The sequence below is a fragment of the Antedon bifida genome, chromosome 5 (genome assembly GCF_963402885.1).
Source record: "Antedon bifida chromosome 5, ecAntBifi1.1, whole genome shotgun sequence".
Taxonomy (NCBI): domain Eukaryota; kingdom Metazoa; phylum Echinodermata; class Crinoidea; order Comatulida; family Antedonidae; genus Antedon; species Antedon bifida.
Window position 1 is genome coordinate 24,181,882 of NC_136230.1, and position 23,592 is coordinate 24,205,473.

At 33.2% G+C, this 23,592-nt stretch overlaps 2 protein-coding genes across 2 annotated transcripts; one reads left to right on the forward strand and one right to left on the reverse strand.

Annotated features, from left to right (window-relative positions):
* Window positions 1–7,642: 7,642 nt before the first annotated feature.
* Window positions 7,643–19,450, reverse strand: LOC144843685 (protein Red-like). Its single transcript, XM_078700573.1, has 22 exons — window positions 19,321–19,450; window positions 18,651–18,723; window positions 18,150–18,272; window positions 17,556–17,615; window positions 17,325–17,394; window positions 17,009–17,103; window positions 16,555–16,669; window positions 15,698–15,783; window positions 15,376–15,443; window positions 14,718–14,881; window positions 14,438–14,546; window positions 14,198–14,246; window positions 13,353–13,518; window positions 11,814–11,900; window positions 11,548–11,605; window positions 11,291–11,315; window positions 11,083–11,148; window positions 10,512–10,578; window positions 9,877–9,965; window positions 9,435–9,546; window positions 9,029–9,066; window positions 7,643–8,244 (listed from the first exon to the last, which is right to left on the reverse strand). The coding sequence occupies exons 1-22, from the start codon at window positions 19,328–19,330 to the stop codon at window positions 8,208–8,210; spliced, it is 1,767 nt and encodes a 588-aa protein (XP_078556699.1). The 5' UTR covers window positions 19,331–19,450; the 3' UTR covers window positions 7,643–8,207.
* Window positions 19,451–20,204: 754 nt separating this feature from the next.
* LOC144843207 (estradiol 17-beta-dehydrogenase 11-like) lies at window positions 20,205–23,559 on the forward strand. Its single transcript, XM_078699986.1, has 4 exons — window positions 20,205–20,867; window positions 21,500–21,747; window positions 22,379–22,498; window positions 22,806–23,559. The coding sequence occupies exons 1-4, from the start codon at window positions 20,418–20,420 to the stop codon at window positions 22,885–22,887; spliced, it is 900 nt and encodes a 299-aa protein (XP_078556112.1). The 5' UTR covers window positions 20,205–20,417; the 3' UTR covers window positions 22,888–23,559.
* The last annotated feature ends 33 nt before the right edge of the window (window positions 23,560–23,592 follow it).

Genomic DNA, 23,592 nt, shown 5'->3' on the forward strand with positions numbered 1-23,592 from the left:
GGAATTGTAGAAGTCCCAACTTTGAAAATTTAAGCATTGGGAGACTTTATAAAAAGGCTTGGCTAAACCATATAATTTTTAAGATACAGTACATCCAAACATACCATTAAAGATACCAGATGCTTTCCAAAACATTTTTCGCATTAATAAACCAAAAGGGCCTAGTACTGTAGTAGAGCATGAAGAAGGGAAGCTCAAAATATCTGAAAACTCCCACAGCACGATATGGAAATTGTGGTAGTTACAGGATCTATCACAACCCTCCTTATCATGTTTGATTTGTACTTGTAGGCTGTGTAGAGGACAGGCTCCGTGTTACAATACATGCTCTCCTGAAACTTTGTTATGCCACGACCTACGACCTACTGTAATCCAAATTTCATAACTCATAATAAGAGTGGGAGAGATAATCTATCTACAGTATTTGAAAAAAAAAACAGAGTTTCTATGTGAAAGTCAAATAAATTTCTTACAAATTTGATACAATTTTGGGAAGCAAAAATATTCATTGCAAAATGGTATGCCAATTATTTAATACATTGCTCTCTACTGTAATATTATAACTACTGCATATTTCTCGTCTAATATCTTGAATATGTTCTCAAAACCTATAAATACTATTACTATAAAATGTAATAATATATTATACAAATTTAAAATAACTTGTATGTTGAGGCAACTAAAGAAAATAAATTCAGGCTATAAAATTCTCTTAAAAATAGAATATTACACATGCATGAGCCTAAATAGCTAATTATGAATAATACCACCAGTTTGGACACAATAAAACCTGTATATGACACAATTGTTTGGCCTTCAGTGCAATTTTTATTCTCTTTTAATGACATTATTAACAAATAATCCAGGTTCCAAGTTCACTTTTGATCTTATATTCAGTGAATTAATTGATGTTTTATCCTGGGAGGTATTATATAATTATAAATAGATTTAAATAAATTATAGAATCAAAATTTGAAATCATCATTAGCTCAAACAACAGTAAATTTTCTTTTGAAAATGATATGTAAACTTCAACAAGGGGTGGTGGGTTGTTTCGAATTATCATACTGTGTGAAATGCAGGTTTCAAATTTCAACGCTTTAATTTATAATGAAAGATTAATTTACAGTTAATTAAAATTATTTGTTTGCAAAGATTATTATTATGTATATGTCAGGAAAAAATGTACCTAATAAGAAAAATAAATCTATGAGTAAATAAGTCTATATACACAGTACATAATTATTAATACATTTGTTTAGCACTTTCTCTATAAAAAGTTATTTTCTGGCCTTTTACCTAATATGGTAATGCTAATTAAATGACAATATATTGTGTAATAATCTACTGTATGGATTAAAAACAATAAATATTTATGAAATATAATTTAAATATCCAATTATTATTATATAATTTTTATCATTGCTGATTGTAAATACTTTATAATGGACATTTTTTTTAATGAATAAATAATATTATGTAAGTTGAAAGTTTATAATATAATATTTTAATATATATTTATTTGTATTTAAATTAAATAAATGTAATTGATATACTATTGAATGTTAATTCTAAAGTGACAGAAAAATTAGATTTGGTAGATCATGCAAATATATAAAGTAGAACCTCTGTTAAGGGGACACCTTCAGGACCAAACAAGGTATCCCCTTGAATACGATTGTCTCCTGAATAGAGGTTGGCTGTAGTTTTTACATATACAGTATAACCTATTGAAAGTGTCCACTTATTAGAGGTGTCCCCTGAATAGGGGTGTCCCAAAGAGGGGTCTTACTGTATAGGGTTTATGGAATGCTTAGACAAGGGACCAGTTTCTGCTGTGTAACGCCAAATAACAGTTTATTTGTTCAAAAGAGTTTTGAAAATAAAACACTGACCGACTTTGCTCTAAGAGATAGGATAAAACATCATCAATATCTAAAATGTAATATGTTCAGATGGTCAAACAGTCAATACTAGAGGTCAATGGCAGTTAATAATTTTGACTTGCAGCTAAAAATTCAATTCAAATCTGGTTTATTAAAAATATATGTTCCAACATGGTACACCATTAAATTGAATTGATTATTTGAAAGAAATTTGTCCCACAGTTTCTGCCGCCAGAGGAGGTAATTCGTAATTTATTCACGCTATATGATTAACCAGTTACTTGCTTGCAACAGACCTAAATATTTAAATGTTAAAGATATATTGTTCTCCAAAAACATGAGACTGAAGATTAATAAAATCAGAATTTGAAATGCCATTTTGCATTTTTTATAAAGTTATTCACTTCCGCTTAAATTTACATTTTTTTCAGGTTAATGATTATTTTTTTCGATCCAATGTTTGACATTAAAATGGTATATTCATAAAAAAATCTTTACAATGTAATAATACTGTAAACCACTTATTTTAATAAGCCTTCCATTTTTGGAAAGTATTTTTAAAACTATATTCACAGGAACCAGTCCACTTTATTTCAAATGATGTGATTAAAAGGAAAAGGATAAAAATGTTCATACCAAATTCATTCAATCCATAAAATGCAGTGTTAAAAACACAGATATTAATTAACAGAACTTTTATAGTAGATAATAAATAACTTTTTTATCGCAAAGAAAAAAAAATTCAGAAATACTTTTTCCAAATTCACGAAAATTGAAGGTGCAAAAGTAAACGGGTGTATAGTAGAAAAAAATACCAAATTTATTCTGAATGCAATGAAAATATGGTTATAATATGATTGTTATTATATACATGTACTGTAAATGATGTTGTTAAAGGATTAATCTTAGTTATAGTTGATATATTATATCATTATCTTCTGAACTGATAGCATATAGCATTGTTATAAAGCCTAGAGTATCAGGACCAATAGTATAGTACAAATAGACAAACAAGTTACTATTTAATCATAGTATTTAAATATTTAATGTTTAATACATATTTATTTATTACAAAGAAGGATGTTTACCAGATTCATTAGGGGTGGATTGTGGAATGGGTAGGTACATTCCCATGCTGGTTGATTCCATTATGACATTATAGTGGTTAGCTAACTATAGGCTTACATTTGAAATACATTTCTGGACTCATCGTCATCTAAAGCTCTGTCTACGCTACCAAATTTTATGTGACAAGAAATGTGATGTGCCCATATATGGACATGATGATGTCATATCACCACTAGTTTTATAGTGTATGCATATAAGCATTGTTTAAACGAATCTTCTCCTGACTGACCAGCTTTCATTCAGCATAATCACATGGCATGACAAAAATGCTGGTACGATAATAATAATAATAATTTATTTGGAAGCTGAACTTTTTAGCTGTCGCATGCTCCGTAAAAAAGTGGATAAATAATGATTTAACTAATATTTTAACTCAAAATGAAAGGGAAGGAAATCATAAGGGATTTAACATAGAAGAAAACTAAATGAATGTCCATCTTGTGATGGGACATTACAACATTTGACACCAACATTGCATAAACAGTGAATGAAAATGTAACAATATCAGATATGAACATTATTAAATGTGTCATTAAAGACAAATATAAGAACATTTTAATGGTCTTAGTTGATTGCTTAATATTTATTAACTGATAATTAGCCTAAATTCAACTGGCAATATTTTACAAATTAATTTATTTAGAGACGAGCAGTATCTTGTTACAAACATATTGTGTACATCCTGTAATGTAGATGAGGCTACCATATTGTGATGTGTGATTGGGTATCATTAAACTAAGCCATCATTTGTTGTATTTGAAACATTTACGGCATACTGTGTATGATATGATTGCAGAGCACACTGCTGCTAATGGGGTGTTTCAAATAGGACTTATCTTTGAATAGTATAACTAGAATAATAGTAATATTTAAATTTGCTTCCAATTTTAACAGAGGTAGGAAGACCTTTATAACCAATAAAAAGTAATGCCGGTTTTTAGTATTAATAATATAAAAATGTGTAATAAAATTAATTTACTTTATTTATCCCACCCTCCTCCCACCTCTTACCTATCTTCACACCCTTAATCACACTCTCCTCCCACCTCTCACCCTCCCCACACATTTGATCAAGCCCACCACCCCTCCTCCAGCCTCTCAACCTACCACTCCTCCCACCTCTCACCCTCCTCACACACTTGATCCTACCCACCACCCTCCTCCCACCTCTTACCTATCTTCACACCCTTAATCCCACCTCTCACCCTCCTCACACACTTGATCCTACCCACCACCCTCCTTCCACCTCTCACCCTCCTCACACACTTGATCCTACCCACCGCCCTCCTCCCACCTCTCACCCTCCAAACACATTTGATCCTAACCATCACCACCCTGCCCCCCCCCCCCCACCTTTTACCCATCTCCACACCCTTAATTCCACCCTCATCTCACCTCTCATCCTTCCATTAAATACCCACAATTAGGCCTTTAATTCAGTAGCAGTTATTTTAATCTTCAGCATTGTACAAGCGTATATTCTTCATATACACATTCATATTCTAAAAATGACATTTTATAATGTCCTGCATTATTTACTATTTCAACGAGCTGTTACATTGAGGCATATTATAAAACAGGGGTTTATTTCTTTATTAGGGTGACATGATACAAGGTTTATACTGTAGTATTGAAGGGACTTTATTGTGACAGTGACTATATTCACACTGAGGATGTTAGCCTAGGGAAAAACCCTTTATATTGACTTCTAGTTATTTATAAATGACATTCATATTTGTTCCGTTTCACGAAGTGGAAGACGGCGCCATTTAAAGATTTATTGTCCCCCAAAAACATGAAAAATGAAGATTAAATCAGACTTTGAATGTGTTATTTTGTAGTTTTGATAAAGTTAATCACTTCCATAGAAAAAAAACGAAAAAAAAAAAATGTTTTCACTTTTAAAATGACAAAATAAATGGTTAAATTCAACCAAAAATCCATTGGCTGGCAGCCAATTTGACAATTTTTTTCTTTAAATTACATTTTTTTCAGGTAAATACATTTTTTTTTCGATCCAATTTTTGGTCAAAGTGGATAACTATTATGTTACTAAAATGGAATATTCAACAAAATTTTTTTTAAAAATTATTTTTTCAGGGGGACAATACATCTTTAACAACACAATGCCGTCATCCGTTTCGTAAAACGCAATGGAACAAGTGTGAACGTAGATTAAAGCAGATTCCTTGGTATTTTATATAATTGCACTGCATATGCACCACTTCTCGTGCCTCCTTCCTACTATAGATAATAAATAAGCTATAAAAAGTACCGACAATTGTTATGTAAATCAGAAAAATAAATGATATATTAAATGTGTAATGTGTTTATTCCTTTTAAAGTACATAAAAACGGTTCTAGGCTGGTACATTTTCCCACTGACAGTTGAAACCTATCCCCCACCCCCATCCTACACCATTATATTCTATCATTATTCAAAAATGTCCAGGGAAGAAAACCAGCCTGTTCCCCATTGAAATATCACAACTATATTTTGTGTTTCAGTAGAGCCCTATTAAGAGAACACATTTGGGGTTCAATCAAGTTTCCCCTGAAAAGAGATGTCCTTAAATGAGCGTTAAAAGATATATTGACCTTTGTTTCACAGGAAAGTTTCCCCTTAATACAGGTATCCCTTTAATATGGGTATCCACTGAATAGAGGGTATCCACTGAATAGGGTGGTGTCCACTGAATAGGGGGGTGTCCACTGTATAGGGAGTGTCCACTGAATAGGGAGTGTCCACTGAATAGGGGGTGTCCACTGAATAGGGGGTGTCCACTGAATAGGGAGTGTCCACTGAATAGGGGGTGTCCACTGTATCGGGAGTGTCCACTGTATAGGGAATGTCCACTGAATAGGGGGTGTCCACTGAATAGGGAGTGTCCACTGAATAGGGAGTGTCCACTGTATAGGGAGTGTTCACTGTATAGGGAGTGTCCACTGAATAGGGAGTGTCCACTGTATAGGGAGTGTCCACTGAATAGGAAGTGTCCACTGAATAGGGGGTGTCCAATGAATAGGGAGTGTCCACTGTATAGGGAGTGTCCACTGTATAGGAAGTGTCCACTGAATAGGGAGTGTCCAATGAATAGTGGGCTTAGGGGGCGCCCAATGAATAGAGGCGCCCAATGAATTGGGGGTGTCTACTGAACAGGGGGTGTCCACTGAATAGGGAGTGTCCACTGAATAGGGGGTGTCCACTGAATAGGGGTGTGTCCACTGAATAGGTAGTGTCCAATGAATAGGAGGTGTCCAATGAATAGGGGGTGTCCACTGAATAAGGGGTGTCCACTGAATAGGGAGTGTCCACTGAATAGGGGGTGTCCACTGTATCGGGAGTGTCCACTGTATAGGGAATGTCCACTGAATAGGGGGTGTCCACTGAATAGGGAGTGTCCACTGAATAGGGAGTGTCCACTGTATAGGGAGTGTTCACTGTATAGGGAGTGTCCACTGAATAGGGAGTGTCCACTGTATAGGGAGTGTCCACTGAATAGGAAGTGTCCACTGAATAGGGGGTGTCCAATGAATAGGGAGTGTCCACTGTATAGGGAGTGTCCACTGTATAGGAAGTGTCCACTGAATAGGGAGTGTCCAATGAATAGTGGGCTTAGGGGGCGTCCAATGAATAGAGGCGCCCAATGAATTGGGGGTGTCTACTGAACAGGGGGTGTCCACTGAATAGGGAGTGTCCACTGAATAGGGGGTGTCCACTGAATAGGGGTGTGTCCACTGAATAGGTAGTGTCCAATGAATAGGAGGTGTCCAATGAATAGGGGGTGTCCACTGAATAAGGGGTGTCCACTGAATAGGGAGTGTCCAATGAATAGGGGGTGTCCACTGAATAGGGAGTGTCCAATGAATATGCACATATATAGCAATATTATTTTTGAAAAGTGAATATTTTGGCCAGGGATACAGGGGAAGAATCGCCCAATTCGACCCTTTAATTTTCGTGTATAAATGGTCACTACACGTCTATAAGATGATGATAACGCAATATATGCACATATATATAGCAATATTATTGCATAATAAAAGTTTTTCGAAAATTTACCAAATTTCGACCCTTTTATTTTTGGATATAAATGGTTACTATACGTCTCGCCAAATTCGACCCTTTTATTTTTGGATATAAATGGTTACTATACATCTATAAGATGATGATAACGCAATATATGCACATATATAGCAATATTATTGCATAATAATAGTATTTTGAAAAATGCATTTTTCGAAAAATCTCTGTACTATAGTACAGGGATTTTTTCGAAAATTAACCAAATTTCGACCTTTTTATTTTTGTATATAAATGGTCACTATACATCTATAAGATGATGATAACGCAATATATGCACATATATAGCAATATTATTGCATAATAATAGTATTTTGAAAAGTGAATATTTTGGCCTTCGAAAAATTCCCTGTACTATAAGTACAGGGATTTTTTTCGAAAATTGGCCAAATTCGATTCTTTTATTTTTGTTTATAAATGGTCACTATACGTCTATAAGATGATGATAACGCAATAAACCCAACAAAAATATTAATTCTTGCTTAATGGATTTCTTGAAAAATAATTTGGTAATAATAAAAAATAATAATGTACTTGAGTTGGCGTTTGTCTGTTTTAAACAAGAATTTTATTAGTTATATTATCATTATAAGGGCCTTCTTAAAAGAAATGCTATAAATATAAAGCTCTGTCTACACTATCAAACTTTATGTGAACAAGGCCAACAGCATTAAGTCGCGTGCTAAAACGCATAGTGATACCGGACCGACAGACAGACCGACATAGTGAACTATAGAGTCGCGTCCACGCGACTAAAAACAAATGTGATGTGCCCATGGACATGATGATATCATATCACTACCATATTTAAGCATATCACTACCATATATGGGCACATCAAATTTTTTTTTTCACATAAAGTTTGATAGTGTAGACAGAGTTTTATATAACTTATATTTAATAAATTACTTCACTTTCACCTAAAGATACCATGAATAATACTTCCCAACCATAAAAGATGTAATAATCAATTACTGTATATGATAAAGTGTTCACCAATCTCTTAAATGACAACAATATTATTTTCAAGTAAACAGTAATCTGCATGCATATTAATTAATTACATAATTGTGAGTTCCAAAATGAATCTTATCAAAGATTGCTTCAGTTTAGTATCCCTTAGACTTCTTGTAGTTACCGCCACTCCTTTAAAGAAAAACAAGATTGAATGATTACTTCTCAATGTTTGTTCTGCTTCACCAAACATCAAGAAAAAGTAGTACTGTATCCCCTTAGCTATCTTTTAACATTAGGTAAAAGCGCAACAGCTCAAGGATTATTTCACAACATTTGTTCTGCTTCACTGAACATCATGAATGTATTGTATTGCTATCTTTTAATATGTAAAAGCCCTATAGCAACAGGATTATTTCACAATGCTTTTTCTGCTTCAATAAACATCAGGAAAAAGTAGTACTGTATTTTGCTTAGCTATCTTTTAACATTAGGTATAAGCACAATTGCAAGGATTATTTCACAATGCTTTTTCTGCTTCACTGAACATCATGAAACTGTACTGTATTGCTATCTTTTAACATTAGGTAAACTCTTATATTAAATAAAGGACTGAAATAATTGTTAATATGAACATTTTCAGACAAGGTGATCATAGCTTATTGTTATTTCACCGTGAAGAGGCAAGCACATATGAAGGGCTGCATTAAAAAATTACATATATATTTATAAATATTTTCAAAGCATACTTGCACATTGAATCCAGGTATTTTACCACCCGCCATTGCAAACGTACAACATATTGTACATTGTTGCACAACTATAGATCCCTTTGTTTTAAACGCAGGATAAAAATATACCTAGGCTATTAAACTAATAAGATGCCGTGAATTAAAAAGTGTCAAAGGAATTATAGTGTGAATTAGCTAGCATTGATAAGCACATGTGAAATATGAAGAAAAATTTAAATACTTACCCATCACCTGTTCCTGTAGCCTTTCTTTTGGCAATAATCTACAAGAAATATTAACATTTTTGTTAATCGAATTACACCTTTTTATAGTTTCATTAATTAATTATAATCGTCCTCAAGCTTAACTGGAAACTGAGGACATTCTACAGACCCATGGCAATCAGTGCAGCGCCTACCAAGATCAACACACAGGGAGAAAATCTTTTTAAAAACTTTTTTCGAATAGTGTACCAAGTTCTTTAACATTCAATATATGTACACAAAACCAAATGTCTTTACGTCCCACGAAGGACGAGGCAATAAGAGCAAGGCATCCAATCAATATGGCGGACTTGAACCCATGCCAACTGTTAATCCAATCCCTTACCATTATGCCATATTATAAGACCAGATTTATTTTGTTTATTACCTGTTGAATCTTGTTCCATTCCTTGTCCAGTTCTGCCTTTTCATTCTTCTGACCTCCAACTCTACGAGTTTTACGTCCCTCAGACATCTTTAAACCAAACTGGAATGCAGCCCTGAAAAATTATACCAATAATTGTTTTATGACAGAATCAATGCATGCATGACAGGGAGGGGGGAGGGGAGAGAAGCCATACCACACTCATCTTAAAATATACAAGTAGAGTACACCAAAATGAATTATGTAACTAGCAGGATAGCATCATGTTGGGTGTTATTTTGAAAATGCCTACAAGGTTACACTGCACATAGATAAGTTTTTCTGATGGTATCTAAATATGTTCAAAATGCTATTTCATTAACAGTTGAAACCGGAATGCAATTTTCTATTGTTTTAAATAAAAGAAAAAGCATTGATACTATTTTATTGTTTAATAATATCTTACTTTGGCATAGCTTCTTTGTTGTTCATGTAGCTACTGTAATCGTCCTGTGTTTCAAAATCCCAGCGACTTAGGGGGCCTTTCTTGTTACCCTGAAATCAACAATATGTAAACAGAAATTAGTTTTGGAGAAACCGGACTGTTCTAAGGTTAATGTTTGTATATAATACAATGTGTTAAAAACCACTATAATGTAATACGTGTACAGCATTTTACATGTAATATGTGTACAGCATTTTACATGTAATACGTGTACAGCATTTTACATGTAATACGTGTACAGCATTTTACATGTAATACGTGTACAGCATTTTACATGTAATACGTGTACAGCATTTTACATGTAATACGTGTACAGCATTTTACATGTAATACGTGTACAGCATTTTACATGTAATATGTGTACAGCATTTTACATGTAATACGTGTACAGCATTTTACATGTAATACGTGTACAGCATTTTACATGTAATACGTGTACAGTATATACAGAATTGTATGTACAATATTTTACATGTAATAAATGTATTGTGTACAATATTTTACATGTATTGCATATACAGTATTTCAAACATGGCTAAAGAAAACAAAAACAAATATATCTTGTATGTTCGCATTTATAATTATGATAATCTTACCAAATCCATTTTACTGTAGTCAGCTTCATCATCTGAGTCGTCACATGCATCGATGCTTTCCATCAATCTATACAAAGAAAATGATACATTATTTGAATAATAGGTTAGCACAACTAGACTAACATCTTATGAATAATCAATATCTCGTTAAATGTGAAATGATGTTTGTTTTGTATTTTATGTTATTTCATTTGTTAGGATCGTGTGTGTGCTTGTTTCTTTCTACATTTGTTAAGCTCTGTCTACACTATCAAACTGACAAAAAATGTGATGTGCCCATAAATGGACATGATAATATCATTTCACATATCACTACAATATTTGGGCACATCACACTTTTTTTGTGAAACTAGTTTCATAGTGTAGACAGAGCTCAAAACTCAAAAAGTTATTGCCCAATGTTCATAAGATTTTAAAGGATGGTTTCATAGCTGTATGGGAACACGTCATTAAATTTGTATATACCTAAGCGGAAGTGTGCACTCTTAGAGTCCCATGCATCTCCATCTTTATGTTGTCAAGACTAATAACAATGTTTGCAAATTGCGAAGACCAAATCGTGTATACTTACCCAGGATAGCATTCGGCGTAACTTCCACCAGGGTCTTCAGATTTACTCCCTCTATGTTTGCCTCGCCTTAATTAGAGAAAATACAATATAACTTTTTTATGCAAATTTGTATTTGTGCAACTCCGCTCCCTAAGCCTCAAATGAACAGTAACAGTATAGTGTACCTAGTATAAAATAATATGCTATAATATTGGAATAAAATACTTACGATCGTTTTTCTTCATGTCTATCTGATGTATATAACGAGTTAAAGATTTGATAAAAGTGATTTTTTTTTGTACAATAAAGTCTCCTAATACCACCCTGGGACAATCAATATTTTTCAGTTTTCTGTGGGCATTTAAAGGATGATGAGATTCAACTTAAAATAATTATTACGGTATTATATATCTGTATGTATTAGTTGTTATATATTATTGTACTGGATGGCCAAAATTGAAATAAGATCATAAATAACAAAAGGATATTTCTTATCAACTGTAGTAAATGTTCCAGCAAATCTACCATCAGGTTCAGAAGATTGCTACAAAAAAAAAGAAAATTATGTCATTTCAAACCAATTTTGTATAATTAATGTACAAGGAATAGTTGAAACATTTCCATTCTAAAAATTGAGAAGAATAAATCGAAATTAGTAATTATGGTGTTGTGTATCTTTAGATGTGTTGTTAAACTACAGTAAATACATTTTTTTAACTCCACTTGGTATAGAGTAAATGTAAATTACATACCTTAGAAGATCCATACTTTTTAATGATATTTTGGACAAGATCTTTTCCTCCTGCTGATGAGGATGACGATCTTGATTCCTGCATTCCCTTGTTAAAAGAAAACATAGACATTAGAAAACATAGATGCATTAAGAAAACATAGAGGGATTAAGAAAACATAGAGGGATTAAGAAAACATAGAGGGATTAAGAATACATAGAGGCATTAGGAATACATAGAGGCATTAAGAAAACATAGAGGCATTAAGAATACATAGAGGCATTAAGAATACATAGATGTATTAAGAAAACATAGATGTATTAAGAAAACATAGAGGCATTAAGAATACATAGAGGGATTTAGAAAACATAGAGGCATTAAGAATACATAGAGGGATTAGGAAAACATAGAGGCATTAAGAACACATAGAGGGATTAAGAAAACATAGAGGCATTAAGAAAACATAGATGTATTAAGAAAACATAGAGGCATTAAGAAAACATAGAGGGATTAAGAAAACATAGAGGCATAAAGAAAACATAGAGGGATTAGGAAAACATAGAGGCATTAAGAATACATAGAGGGATTAAGAATACTTAGAGGGATTAAGAAAACATAGATGCATTAAGAAAACATAGAGGCATTAAGAAAACATAGAAGCATTAAGAAAACATAGAGGGATTAAGAAAACATAGAGGCATTAAGAATACATAGAGGGATTAGGAAAACATAGAGGCATTAAGAAAACATAGAGGGATTAAGAAAACATAGAGGGATTAAGAAAACAAAGATGCATTAAGAAAACATAGAGGCATTAAGAATACATAGAGGCATTAAGAATACATAGAGGCATTAAGAATACATAGAGGGATTAAGAAAACATAGAGGCATTAAGAATACATAGAGGGATTAAGAAAACAAAGATGCATTAAGAAACATAGAGGCATTAAGAATACATAGAGGGATTAAGAAAACATAGAGGCATTAAGAATACATAGAGGGATTAAGAAAACAAAGATGCATTAAGAAACATAGAGGCATTAAGAATACATAGAGGGATTAAGAAAACATAGAGGCATTAAGAATACATAGAGGGATTAAGAAAACATAGAGGCATAAAGAAAACATAGAGGCATTAAGAATACATAGAGGCATTAAGAATACATAGAGGCATTAAGAATACATAGAGGGATTAAGAAAACATAGAGGCATTACGAATACATAGAGGCATTAAGAATACATAGAGGGATTAAGAAAACATAGAGGCATTAAGAATACATAGAGGCATTAAGAAAACATAGATGCATTAAGAAAACAAAGATGCATTAAGAAACATAGAGGCATTAAGAATACATAGAGGTATTAAGAATACATAGAGGCATTAAGAATACATAGAGGGATTAAGAATACATAGAGGGATTAAGAAAACATAGAGGTATTAAGAATACATAGAGGTATTAAGAATACATAGAGGTATTAGTACATAACTGGTCACTCTTTTTACAAACATTTTTCACTGATACATAATTTTTCTTTCACTTTACTATTCTTTAAACTTACCTCTCCTCTATCTTGAGGTTTCTCAAAGTAACTTCTATGTTTGTGATCACGGTCATCGCTACGCCCGCCACGATCACGCATCTTGCTGCTCTTTTCTCGCCTCTCTTCTTTAGATTTTGGTTTTACAAACGACGGTGGTGCATAGTCACCCACATCATTGAAAATGCTAAAAGCAATAACAATAAAATTACTTTTACAAACCTTATAAAATCTGAATATTATTATGACATATACTTTAAGGGAATTATTTAAATTAATAATTAAACAAAGGTTAATTCTTAGTGATGTCACAAATGCTATTCTTATAAAAGTTAATTTATGCGCGATTCCTTCTAAAAATTAATGGCAAATACGATAGAACAAGGTAAAAAACAATAATATTTTCAATAACGTTATAATACCAATAAAAAATAAGATATTTATTTAATACATTTTATATTGTATGCTTATATGGAATTAATAAATCTGAAAATCTATTCAATTTTTACTTGTGTTGTTTGTTTAATGGTAATAAAGAATAACAATATGGAGAGCATAATGTTTTATTTATTTTATTCCATCGAAACCAACAGTGATAATTACCGCCTCATCCAGTGTCCACCTTGACCAGAGGAAAGGCATGAGCCAATACGTCTGAGGCAGATACTAGATGCAAGGGCTGCCATAAGAGTCAGCAATGCTGATTTCAAATACGTAACGGGACCCCAGCTCCATATACAGCACTCAATATTCCCAGATGGTCTCCCATCCAAGCTCTAACCAGGCCCAACGTTGGTGATCTGATGAGAACCGGTGTTTCAACATGGTAAAGCCGTATTTACAAAACAAATGTTTTTTTTACTTACTTATCATCATGGCCAGGTAATTTTTCCTTCATTTCTTCTTTCAGTTTTCCTATTATAAACAATAATGAATGTTAGTATTTAGTTTAGGATATGCGACGATTAGTTCTCCAGAACGTTATAGTAACATATATTTGCACTTGTAATCATATTCTTAATAGTTCAGGGCTTCGTCAAGTAAAGACTCAGGGAAAACATTACACATATTACTTAACATTTTTAAAACATTATTGATTTTCTAACCTTTTTCTTTCTTCTTCAACTTTCTTCCTCTTTGTCCTTGACGTAAATACGACAGAATCTGAGTCAGCTTGTTAATTACAATATCATTTGCCGTCAGTGTAGTATGCGACTAAAAAGAGAAAAACAATGGTAATAAAAAAAAAAGCGTGGGATTATACTTGGTAATATACAGTAATTACTAGAGCTGCAAGGGTCATATTTAATGAGCTTTGTTCAAATTAAGGTGTTTAAATGCACCTAATATGCTTTCTTCAAATTCAGTTTATTAAGTTAAGCTTACCTCCATTGTAGGACAGTCTGCTTTGCTACGTATCACAGTAGTAGGAATATCGCTTTCAGCGTAATCGTCATCTAGTTCTACCTTGTACGCCATACGGCCTGGCAAAAACAACTCATTACGCTCTGGTGGACGTTTCTTGAATAATGTACGGTACACATTCTTTCCTGTAAAATATAAATAAATCATTACATTAGTTGAAACTTTCGCTAGACCTCTATTGTTTGCTTCTCCGTTCAAACAAGACACTTTTTTGGACTATGATCCTTTCTTTTAAATTACTATATTAAGATTTAAGGATGTATTGACTTGGGATAATTTTGGAATAGCAAATTCACACTGGCCTCAGTTGGCAAACAATCCCTCTAAAAACTGGAGATCCATGCTGCTAAATGGGATAAAACACAACCTCTGTGATAAATATCTATTTTACATTGTTGTTTGTGACAGACGCCTGCCATACTACTATGGAAATTCATTGATCATACATAACAACTAAAGAAAGAAATTCTAATATATTGTAAGATAACTTACCAAGTAGTAGACAAATTAAACTAATGTTATGACTAACTTTTAATGGTATCCTATATGACAGTTTGACGTAGTGGGTTAGGTATATTAATTATTTAGGGAAAATGTGTATGTACAATTGATTACTCACCCACTCTTGTCTTGAAGGAAATATGCTCATCTTCAACTACCGGTTTCTTGACTTCTTTAACAGGCTCTCTAATACAAGCAAAATATATCACTATAAACATGTAGTTCAATATATATATGCATTTTTTATCGGAATTAGAACATGAATCTACCAACTTGAATCTGTATTTTAGTAACGCAAGTAGAGATTGAATCAACAAATGCTACTTCATAATGAATAAATTATTTTTTTTTTACGCTGACCAATAGGGACATGACCGATCAGTGATGATGGGACTTAATAACGCCAAGAGTCTGAACATACTATTTTATTAATAACTTACTTTGTTTCTTCTTTGATTGCATTCTTGAAACTCTCTTCCATCACCTCTTCTTCTTCCTTCTCTTTGTGAGTTATCTCAGCTCGAACCTTAGAAGAAAAAAAGAACATTTGAAAGGACTTCTTCTCTCAAAATGTCTGGAATTCTCTCCTCGACTATGTGGTAACAGCTCCCTCTACATAGCCGTAGTAAGAGGTTAAAAACAGATGAGGCAAAGATGCTTTAAATATAATTATTGATATAAAACATGACAATCTGTGCTGGGGAATTGGGATGGGTGGTGAAAATTCCACACAAAGCGAATGCCACCTAATGCTGGCTACGGCCCTGCTCTATGAATAGTTTCAAGAAAAGATTAGGCCTAGATCAAATTGAGGTAAAGGTAAGGCATAACTTTTTCCCACTACTATCAAGTAAGTATATGCATTTTGATTGACCAAATAAAAGTCATTCAATGTATAAGATGGCCCATAATACGGTTTCATTGAAAAATGAATACAATTATGACATTAACAATCCATATAAACACGTCAAAAAAGAAATGGACTTTTGATAGGTGAGTTGTTTCAGAGCATAGATTTCATCTGTCAAAAATTTGACCTCCCATAATTTATTTTTGGTGGTCAAATGCCCTCCTGTTCCCGTGCCTATATGAAAATTAACTGACATGTATGATCTTTAGAACAGAGTGTTAAGAGAAGACTAGTCATGTAAAATTCCAGTGTTTTTTTTTTAATTTCATCCAACAGCGAGAAACTCGCCAATTAAAGGATGGATAAACTATTTTATAATGTATTGCTGAATTGTTTCTGGCTTTATATTAATAATTTATTCTCTTTCAGTAAGTAGTATACATATACCTTTTGTAAGAGGGCATAATCAAGACCTTTCACCAAATGAGTATGCTCCATGTCACCTCCAAGATATTTACTCTCTTCAATCAATTGTTTACGACGATTAGCGGCAGTATCCCCACTAAAAAATGAATGCAACCACAAATCAATTAGTAATAATTTTGGTAGATTTTCATAAAAAAATATATTCACAAATAATCATTAAATCCATAAATTTTAACAGTGATAAATAAATGTGGATTGCAACACTACTCTTTCAAAAGTCCTTATCCAAGAAGACTTTTTATTGTACGTTACAGTGACCAGTTAACCGTGCAGCAACTTGTTTTGTTTATATATTTAGGCAAATTGCCAAGGATAACCATAAACAAAGTCTTATTACAAGTAACTCATCTAAAGTGTTTGCTTCGCTAAAACTTTAATGGAAATAGAAACGATAATATAAAAACAGATTACTTACGACTGAACATCTGGGGCAACAGCTCTGTAGTTTGCTGTTGTACTAACCATCTCTGTCTCTTCATAATCTGTCTTTCCTTCACGTCGTTCACGAGCCTACCAAAAAAATGTAAAAAGTCAAAAACAGTGAGCCAACTATATTATTTCAAATGATAATCAAATTTGCTATATTTTTCAATAGGAAAAAAATAATTCTTTTAGGGTACCACATAAAAAAATGATTATTTCACAATTCTTGTTTTTCTTTCCTCTGCCGTAAAAAGGCTGTTGTTATTTATGTGGATGTACTGTACTTAGTTATATTTTACATAACATACCCTATCCCTATATCTTTTAGCAAGTTCAGCTTCTCTCTCAGCTTCCTGCTTCTTCAACTTAGCATAGAATCTGAAAAATAAATAAATGAAAATCAAATAATAAACAAATGTAATGTTATTCTAGTAGTAAAATAAAGAAATGATTTATTATATTTATTTCTAATATTAGAAAATAAAACAAAAAGCAAACAACAACAAGCAAAATAGAAGGTATAAGATTTTGATACTTACATTTTTCTTTTCCTTCGCTTTGCTCGAGGATCATCATCTTCGTTATATTCCCTGGGGACACTATGATTAAAAAAATACGTTTTAAATTTAAGTCAAGCTGATTTGTGAATGACTAGATATATCCCTTTTACCTTTGCTTTACCTTGATCTTATTTTCCTATACTGTATGAGTAATATTTATGTGGTCTTCAAGCTTATAATTTTTCCAATCCCTCATCCAAACTAGTTAAGCGTCTTTAGCACTTTGGTGGATATGTGCGCTTAACAAATGTTAATATTATATTACAATTTGTAACAGTGGTCCAACCCAATCGACAACTCTAGATACATACGATTGACTATGAGCCTACAACTTCATTTTAAATTGAAGTGCTTTGTTTGAATCTCCTTTTATGTGGGTATTCAGACAAGGCAGTGTCAACTATGTGATTATAGTTCACTATAGTCGACCATGTGTATGGGCACAGAGGGTGTGCCAACCATGTTGATAAGATACTTGATTAAATGGTCAACTGTGCCGATAGCAAAAAAACTATACGCACAAATGACTGTGCCTATGGCAACTCCTGTATTAAACAGAAAGTAATAGCAAACCTTGTTTTGTGTTCTCGCGATTTTGAAGACGAAGATGACATTGACGATGGTGGCGCTTCACCAGGTGTAGCACGAGGAGTCATCAGCAGACGACGGAAATCATCATTTGTCATCTGAGATCCACTGAAAAATTTTAAAACAGGATACAGTAAATATTATGGTAAATAGATGATCGTAAAAAAACACCTATTGATTGTTGTTATTGTTGTCAGGTTGACTTTTACAACAGGAAAATATGTTATCAATTTTAAAAGAATAATAATATGTTAATCTTATATTGCACTTAATGCACGAAGCCTCTTTTGCTTTACATTTTTAAACCATTCATCTTTTGGATCAAACATGTCTGCAAACATACTGTTAAGCATTTCTACACTATCAAACTTTATGTGATGTGCCCATATGAACATGATGATTTCATATCAATACCATATTTGGGCACATCAAACTAGTGTGTTCATAATGTTCTAATGTTTTCATTTTATTAAAGGTTCTTATTACCCTTGGTCAGTCTCCTCCATCATCCTCCGATCCATCATCGGAGGCAATGGGTTTGAAAACGGTTCCTCGCCTTCTAAATGAAAAGAAAAAAAAACATTATTAAATAAATATTAACTGCAAAAATTAAGAAGACCAAATCGATGTACATCATGTAAAATGAAACCACACTACTAGCTAAATAATATTAATTGCTAATGATAAATTATAATAAATACAGGCCTAGGCTAAGGTTGATTTTTTAGACCTAGGCTTAGTTCCAGACTCTGGTCTTTTTTAATAAATTAAATTGTAAAAAAAAAGAAGCTAAAATCAGACTAGGCCTATGCCTGGCCCTAGTAATTAAGTATTATCATTTATAGGCCTATATTTATAATATCACATCACTAACTTGGTAGGTCTGGTCTACATACGCCTGTACTGTAACAAGGCCATCTAGGGGGATAAACTAGCTTGGCATCCTATAGAGGCTAGGCCTAGTAATTAGCCTTCCAAGACTTAGCAGCTAGCCTTCATCGTAAAGATTTGGCCTAGGCTAGCTAGGCCACACTACACAGTGACACGGTCACCTAAACTAGGCCTAGCTAACCTATTTATTATACATCATTTTTTACAAGTATTTCTTTTGCAAAAATCTCAGAAATTAATAGAAGTTGTATCAAATGATATTTACTTTCAGGCATCTTGGATTGTGTTGTTCAACCAAAGTAATTAATTGCAGAAATTACACGTAAACAACAGATGAAAAAATACTGAAATATATATCTTTTTCTTTCGCGTCTTCGACGATATCTTCGTCGTCGATACTATTGAGGGCGCTAACACAAAAAAAGTATTTCGACTGCTGAGGGCGTGTTAATTTGTATGGTATTTTGAGACTATAGTATGATAAAATAATAATTATAGTTTATGTAGATTATATTTTATTACGTTTTCAATTACAGAAAAAAATAACGTAATTTTACCAAATTTAGTATAATCTAATTAAATTTTGTCATTTTGCTTTGTAGTTAGGGCCTACTGAGACAACAATGTGTCTTTTCTAGTAATAGTAGTAAGCCTCGTGTAGCGGCCGGCCATTTTCCTATGGGTACCATACTCTTTCGTCCACAAGTACATCGTCAACTACAGCATAATTTCGTGTAAAAACTTTTTGTTTAACTCGAATCGAGTGTCCGGTGCTTAAATTAAAAAAGATATTTATGCTTGTTTATACATTACGTCATTCATTAATGTTAATCAAGTATAACGGATTGTAACTAGCGCCATCACAAATTAATAATGGGAGAGTGTACGCGTACGATGCGCAGATGACATGCATTCAGCAAAACTGCCACACGCTTCCGAGGAGAAAGTACACCACATGCAACAACTTTGTCACTCTCCGCGGTGTCGTCCTTCTTCTCACTCAGCTATTTCACAATACCCGGCAATTATTGCTTTATTTGATAACATTTACAAATATATTGCAATATTTACTTTCATTCTGATTCATTTCCTATTCACTATATTTTTTTACGCGAGGTCAAAAGTTATGTTTGCAAGATGTCTGTTTGATAAAGATATAAATCACGCCATTCTTTGCGTTTCCTTGTTAGTTAGTTTTACTGAATCTATAGGCTTAAAACGATAAGAAAATCGATAATAAAAATAGGCCTAACGAACAACCAGGGCAAACTGGCCAACGTGTCAAGAGGACTTTGCAACCTTTAGCACATATGCTCAGGAGTGCTAATTTTTAAATAGTTGTCTACTTTTTATACTTAAATTATGTTTGTTTTATTTCAGTATTTAGTGACAGTACTTAGGGTTATTTTTGCTACGTGCGAAGGTATCTACGGATTATTCAAGCCTTCAGAACGCAAAAATGTAGCCGGTGAAACCGTACTAATAACTGGAGCCGGGCAAGGAATGGGCCGTCTCTACGCCCTACACTTTGCTAAACTTGGAGCTAAGGTTGTGCTTTGGGATATCAACAAGGAAGGCAATGAGAAAACGGAAAGTGAAGTGAAAGAGATGGGCGGTGACGCTTATGCTGTTACGGTGGACGTGCGACGAAAAGAACAAGTTTACGACGCAGCTAAAGTCGTTAAGAGTGAAGTTGGTAAAGTTGATATACTTATCAACAACGCTGGGGTTTTCTCGGGGGAATCTATCTGCAAACTAACCGATGAGCAAATCCTAAGAACCTTCGAAGTAAATACACTTTCTCATTTTTGGGTAAGTATTAGTTTATATGTTTTCTTTTTAAATTTTAAGAACAATCCATGTTTCAGTGTGAAACAACGCGACACGATGTGATTGTAACGTATCACACTTCACTTTGTCTATCTGATCGACCGGACACGTAGGCAAATAATAGCATTGCTATGTTAAGAAGGTTTTGTATTTACTTTTTACAGTAAATTGAATATAACCGGGTTTTCCGCAGGCCTGAGCATAATTCAAAAATCCTAAGCCAGAATCTTAACTTTCCAAACTTTTGGCACTTCAATCATTACTGTACAAGGTAGTTTTTTAGGAGCATCTAACCTGAAACAGTAATATTTATTCGTCGTAAGTAGCGCCTAACACAAATGTTTCTAAGCGTTTTACAAAAAAAAAAAGCGCTTATGTGAAATAAAATAGGGCCTACTACTAAAACAAATTGAAGATGATACAGAGGAACCATTTTCCAGCACTTTAAAGCTCCCAAATTAAAGCTCGCTGTAAACATAATTCACATAAGCTCAAGTGAGGAAGGCGTTGATGACGTCGGCTCAATACTGTATATTTATTTTAAACTGAAACTAATTTAAAATGAATGAAACAAAATGTAAAATACATGATTTTTTTTTCTGAATATTTCATAGACAATAAGAGCATTTCTTCCGGACATGTTGGAGGACGATTATGGACACATAGTAACAGTCTCATCATTGGCTGGAAAATTTGGAACCATCCCACGTTTAACGGATTACTGCGCATCTAAGTACGCAGCTGTCGGATTGACGGAATGTTTAGATTGTGAACTTCGAAGTACGGGGAACACCGGAGTTAAAACTACTCTTATATGTCCTTTCTTTATTGATACCGGTTTTATTCACGGTATTACAATCAAGTAAGCAGGCCGAAGTGTTAAAACTAGAGCTTAGTTTCCACTAGAAACGCAACACAAGGTCGTACACAAACGCGAGTTGACCAATGCCAAACGACAGGTCGAATAATCCATCGCTTGTGATTGGTCAAATCACTTACGTCCTAACGTTGCGTCTCTCTAGTAGGAACCAAACATTTCACGGAAAGTGTCCTCTACATAATAGTCAACATCAATCAATATATTAAAATCGTAGACAACAATTAGTTATGTTCCATTTACCTAAAAAGTAAACAAAATTGAACAAACATTGATCATTTCAACAAAATGGAACAAACATCGATTATTTCAACAAAATGGAACTAACATCACTCATTTCAACAAAATGGAACTAACTCACTCATTTCAACAAAGAACTAACTCACTCATTTCAACAAAGAACTAACATTCAACAAAATGGAACAAACACCGATCCTTTCAACAAAATGGAACTAGTATCACTCATTTCAACAAAATGGAACTAACATCAACCCTTTCAACAAAATACTTTGTCTTCTTCAACAAAATGGAACTAACATCATTGCCTTCAACCAAATGGAACGATATTGAATGCCTTTAACAAAATGGAACTAATTTCAATCCTTTTTTTTTATAGACATGGCGATGATATTCTGAAGAAAGAGGAAGTAGCCAATCTTGTGGTCGACGCGATTCTAAGAGAAAAACGAGAATGTATGATTCCTTTTAACTGGAACCTGAAAGCAGTATTAAAAACGTAAGTGGCTTGTTGTCTCAAGTAAAATCATATCAATAACATCACTGATAGTGAATTATTAAAACGCATGATAAATGGTGATTAATTAATAAATAGTATGGTACGGTACTCATGCAATCATATTACGTAATGATGACAGACACGAATTGTTCAATAGGAAAGTATGATATAATCCAGTAAACGCGAAGTTATGAACTTGTTTTAAAGACAAAATCCGGATAGTCTCTTTTACCTAAACAATGGCGATATCAAATATATTATAATTGTTCATTCATAATAAATAATGAAAATGTTATTCATTTTGCAGGTTACTGCCATTCCAGGCACAGAATGTTTTGGAGAAGTTCTTTGCCATAAACGTGCGGTCACAGTCCGCTTTCCGTCACTAAATTCAAAAAGAAATTCAGAACTCGAACGAGTAGCCGAATTGGTTCAAATTGTTTCATCGTATTTATATAATCAAATCTCTTTGTGAACTAGACAAAGAATTGTATTTTGGGGTTTAGCTATAAGATTATGTTACAAAATGAACCTGTTTTTATAATTTGTGTGATGATTTCTGCCTTAATATGTTAGAAGAAAAATAATGCAACCGACTCAGTTAAATCATGGTAACCTCAATGGTGAAATCATGTAGATCCTGTTTTTAATTTCCATCAACCAGGACTCATAAGGTATGCAAAGAAGTCTCATATTTCTAACATACAGAGTGGTGTTCAAAGGATTTTACTAACGGAATGGTCGCATGCCGTGTCAGAGGTACACTAATCTAGGTTATAAAAATAAATATTTTGGCACTAAAGGCGTTTCATATGTTCATACTTCCAGCCTAATTAATTTGTTTCAGACAAAAAATCTTCACACCAACTGGTGGACCAATAACATAAAAAAGAGGGGCAAGTCACACGAAAAAAAACCCTCAAAAAACAGTGTCCTGTTTAGGCAAAATATACTTAATATTCCATATCTAGGAATAATAAAATAAATAACAAAAGAACATAACAATTGATTACTGTACTGTTAAATATTATTATTAATAATAATCATTACTTGTTTTAGAGAATAAAGTAAAGTCAACCAATGTACGGTTGAAT

Bases quoted from the DNA above. Each gene is read 5' to 3' on its own strand.
- LOC144843685 (XM_078700573.1), bottom strand. The intron at 18,273-18,650 runs GTAATAAGAACC...AAAATTTTTCAG, and splicing joins ATGGAGGAGACTGACCAAGG to TGGATCTCAGATGACAAATG. The intron at 9,547-9,876 runs GTAAGATATTAT...ATAATTTTTCAG, and splicing joins AACAAAGAAGCTATGCCAAA to GGCTGCATTCCAGTTTGGTT.
- LOC144843207 (XM_078699986.1), top strand. From the start codon at position 20,418: ATGTTTGTTTTATTTCAGTATTTAGTGACAGTACTTAGGGTTATTTTT. The intron at 20,868-21,499 runs GTAAGTATTAGT...AATATTTCATAG, and splicing joins ATACACTTTCTCATTTTTGG to ACAATAAGAGCATTTCTTCC. The intron at 21,748-22,378 runs GTAAGCAGGCCG...TTTTTTTTATAG, and splicing joins ATTCACGGTATTACAATCAA to ACATGGCGATGATATTCTGA.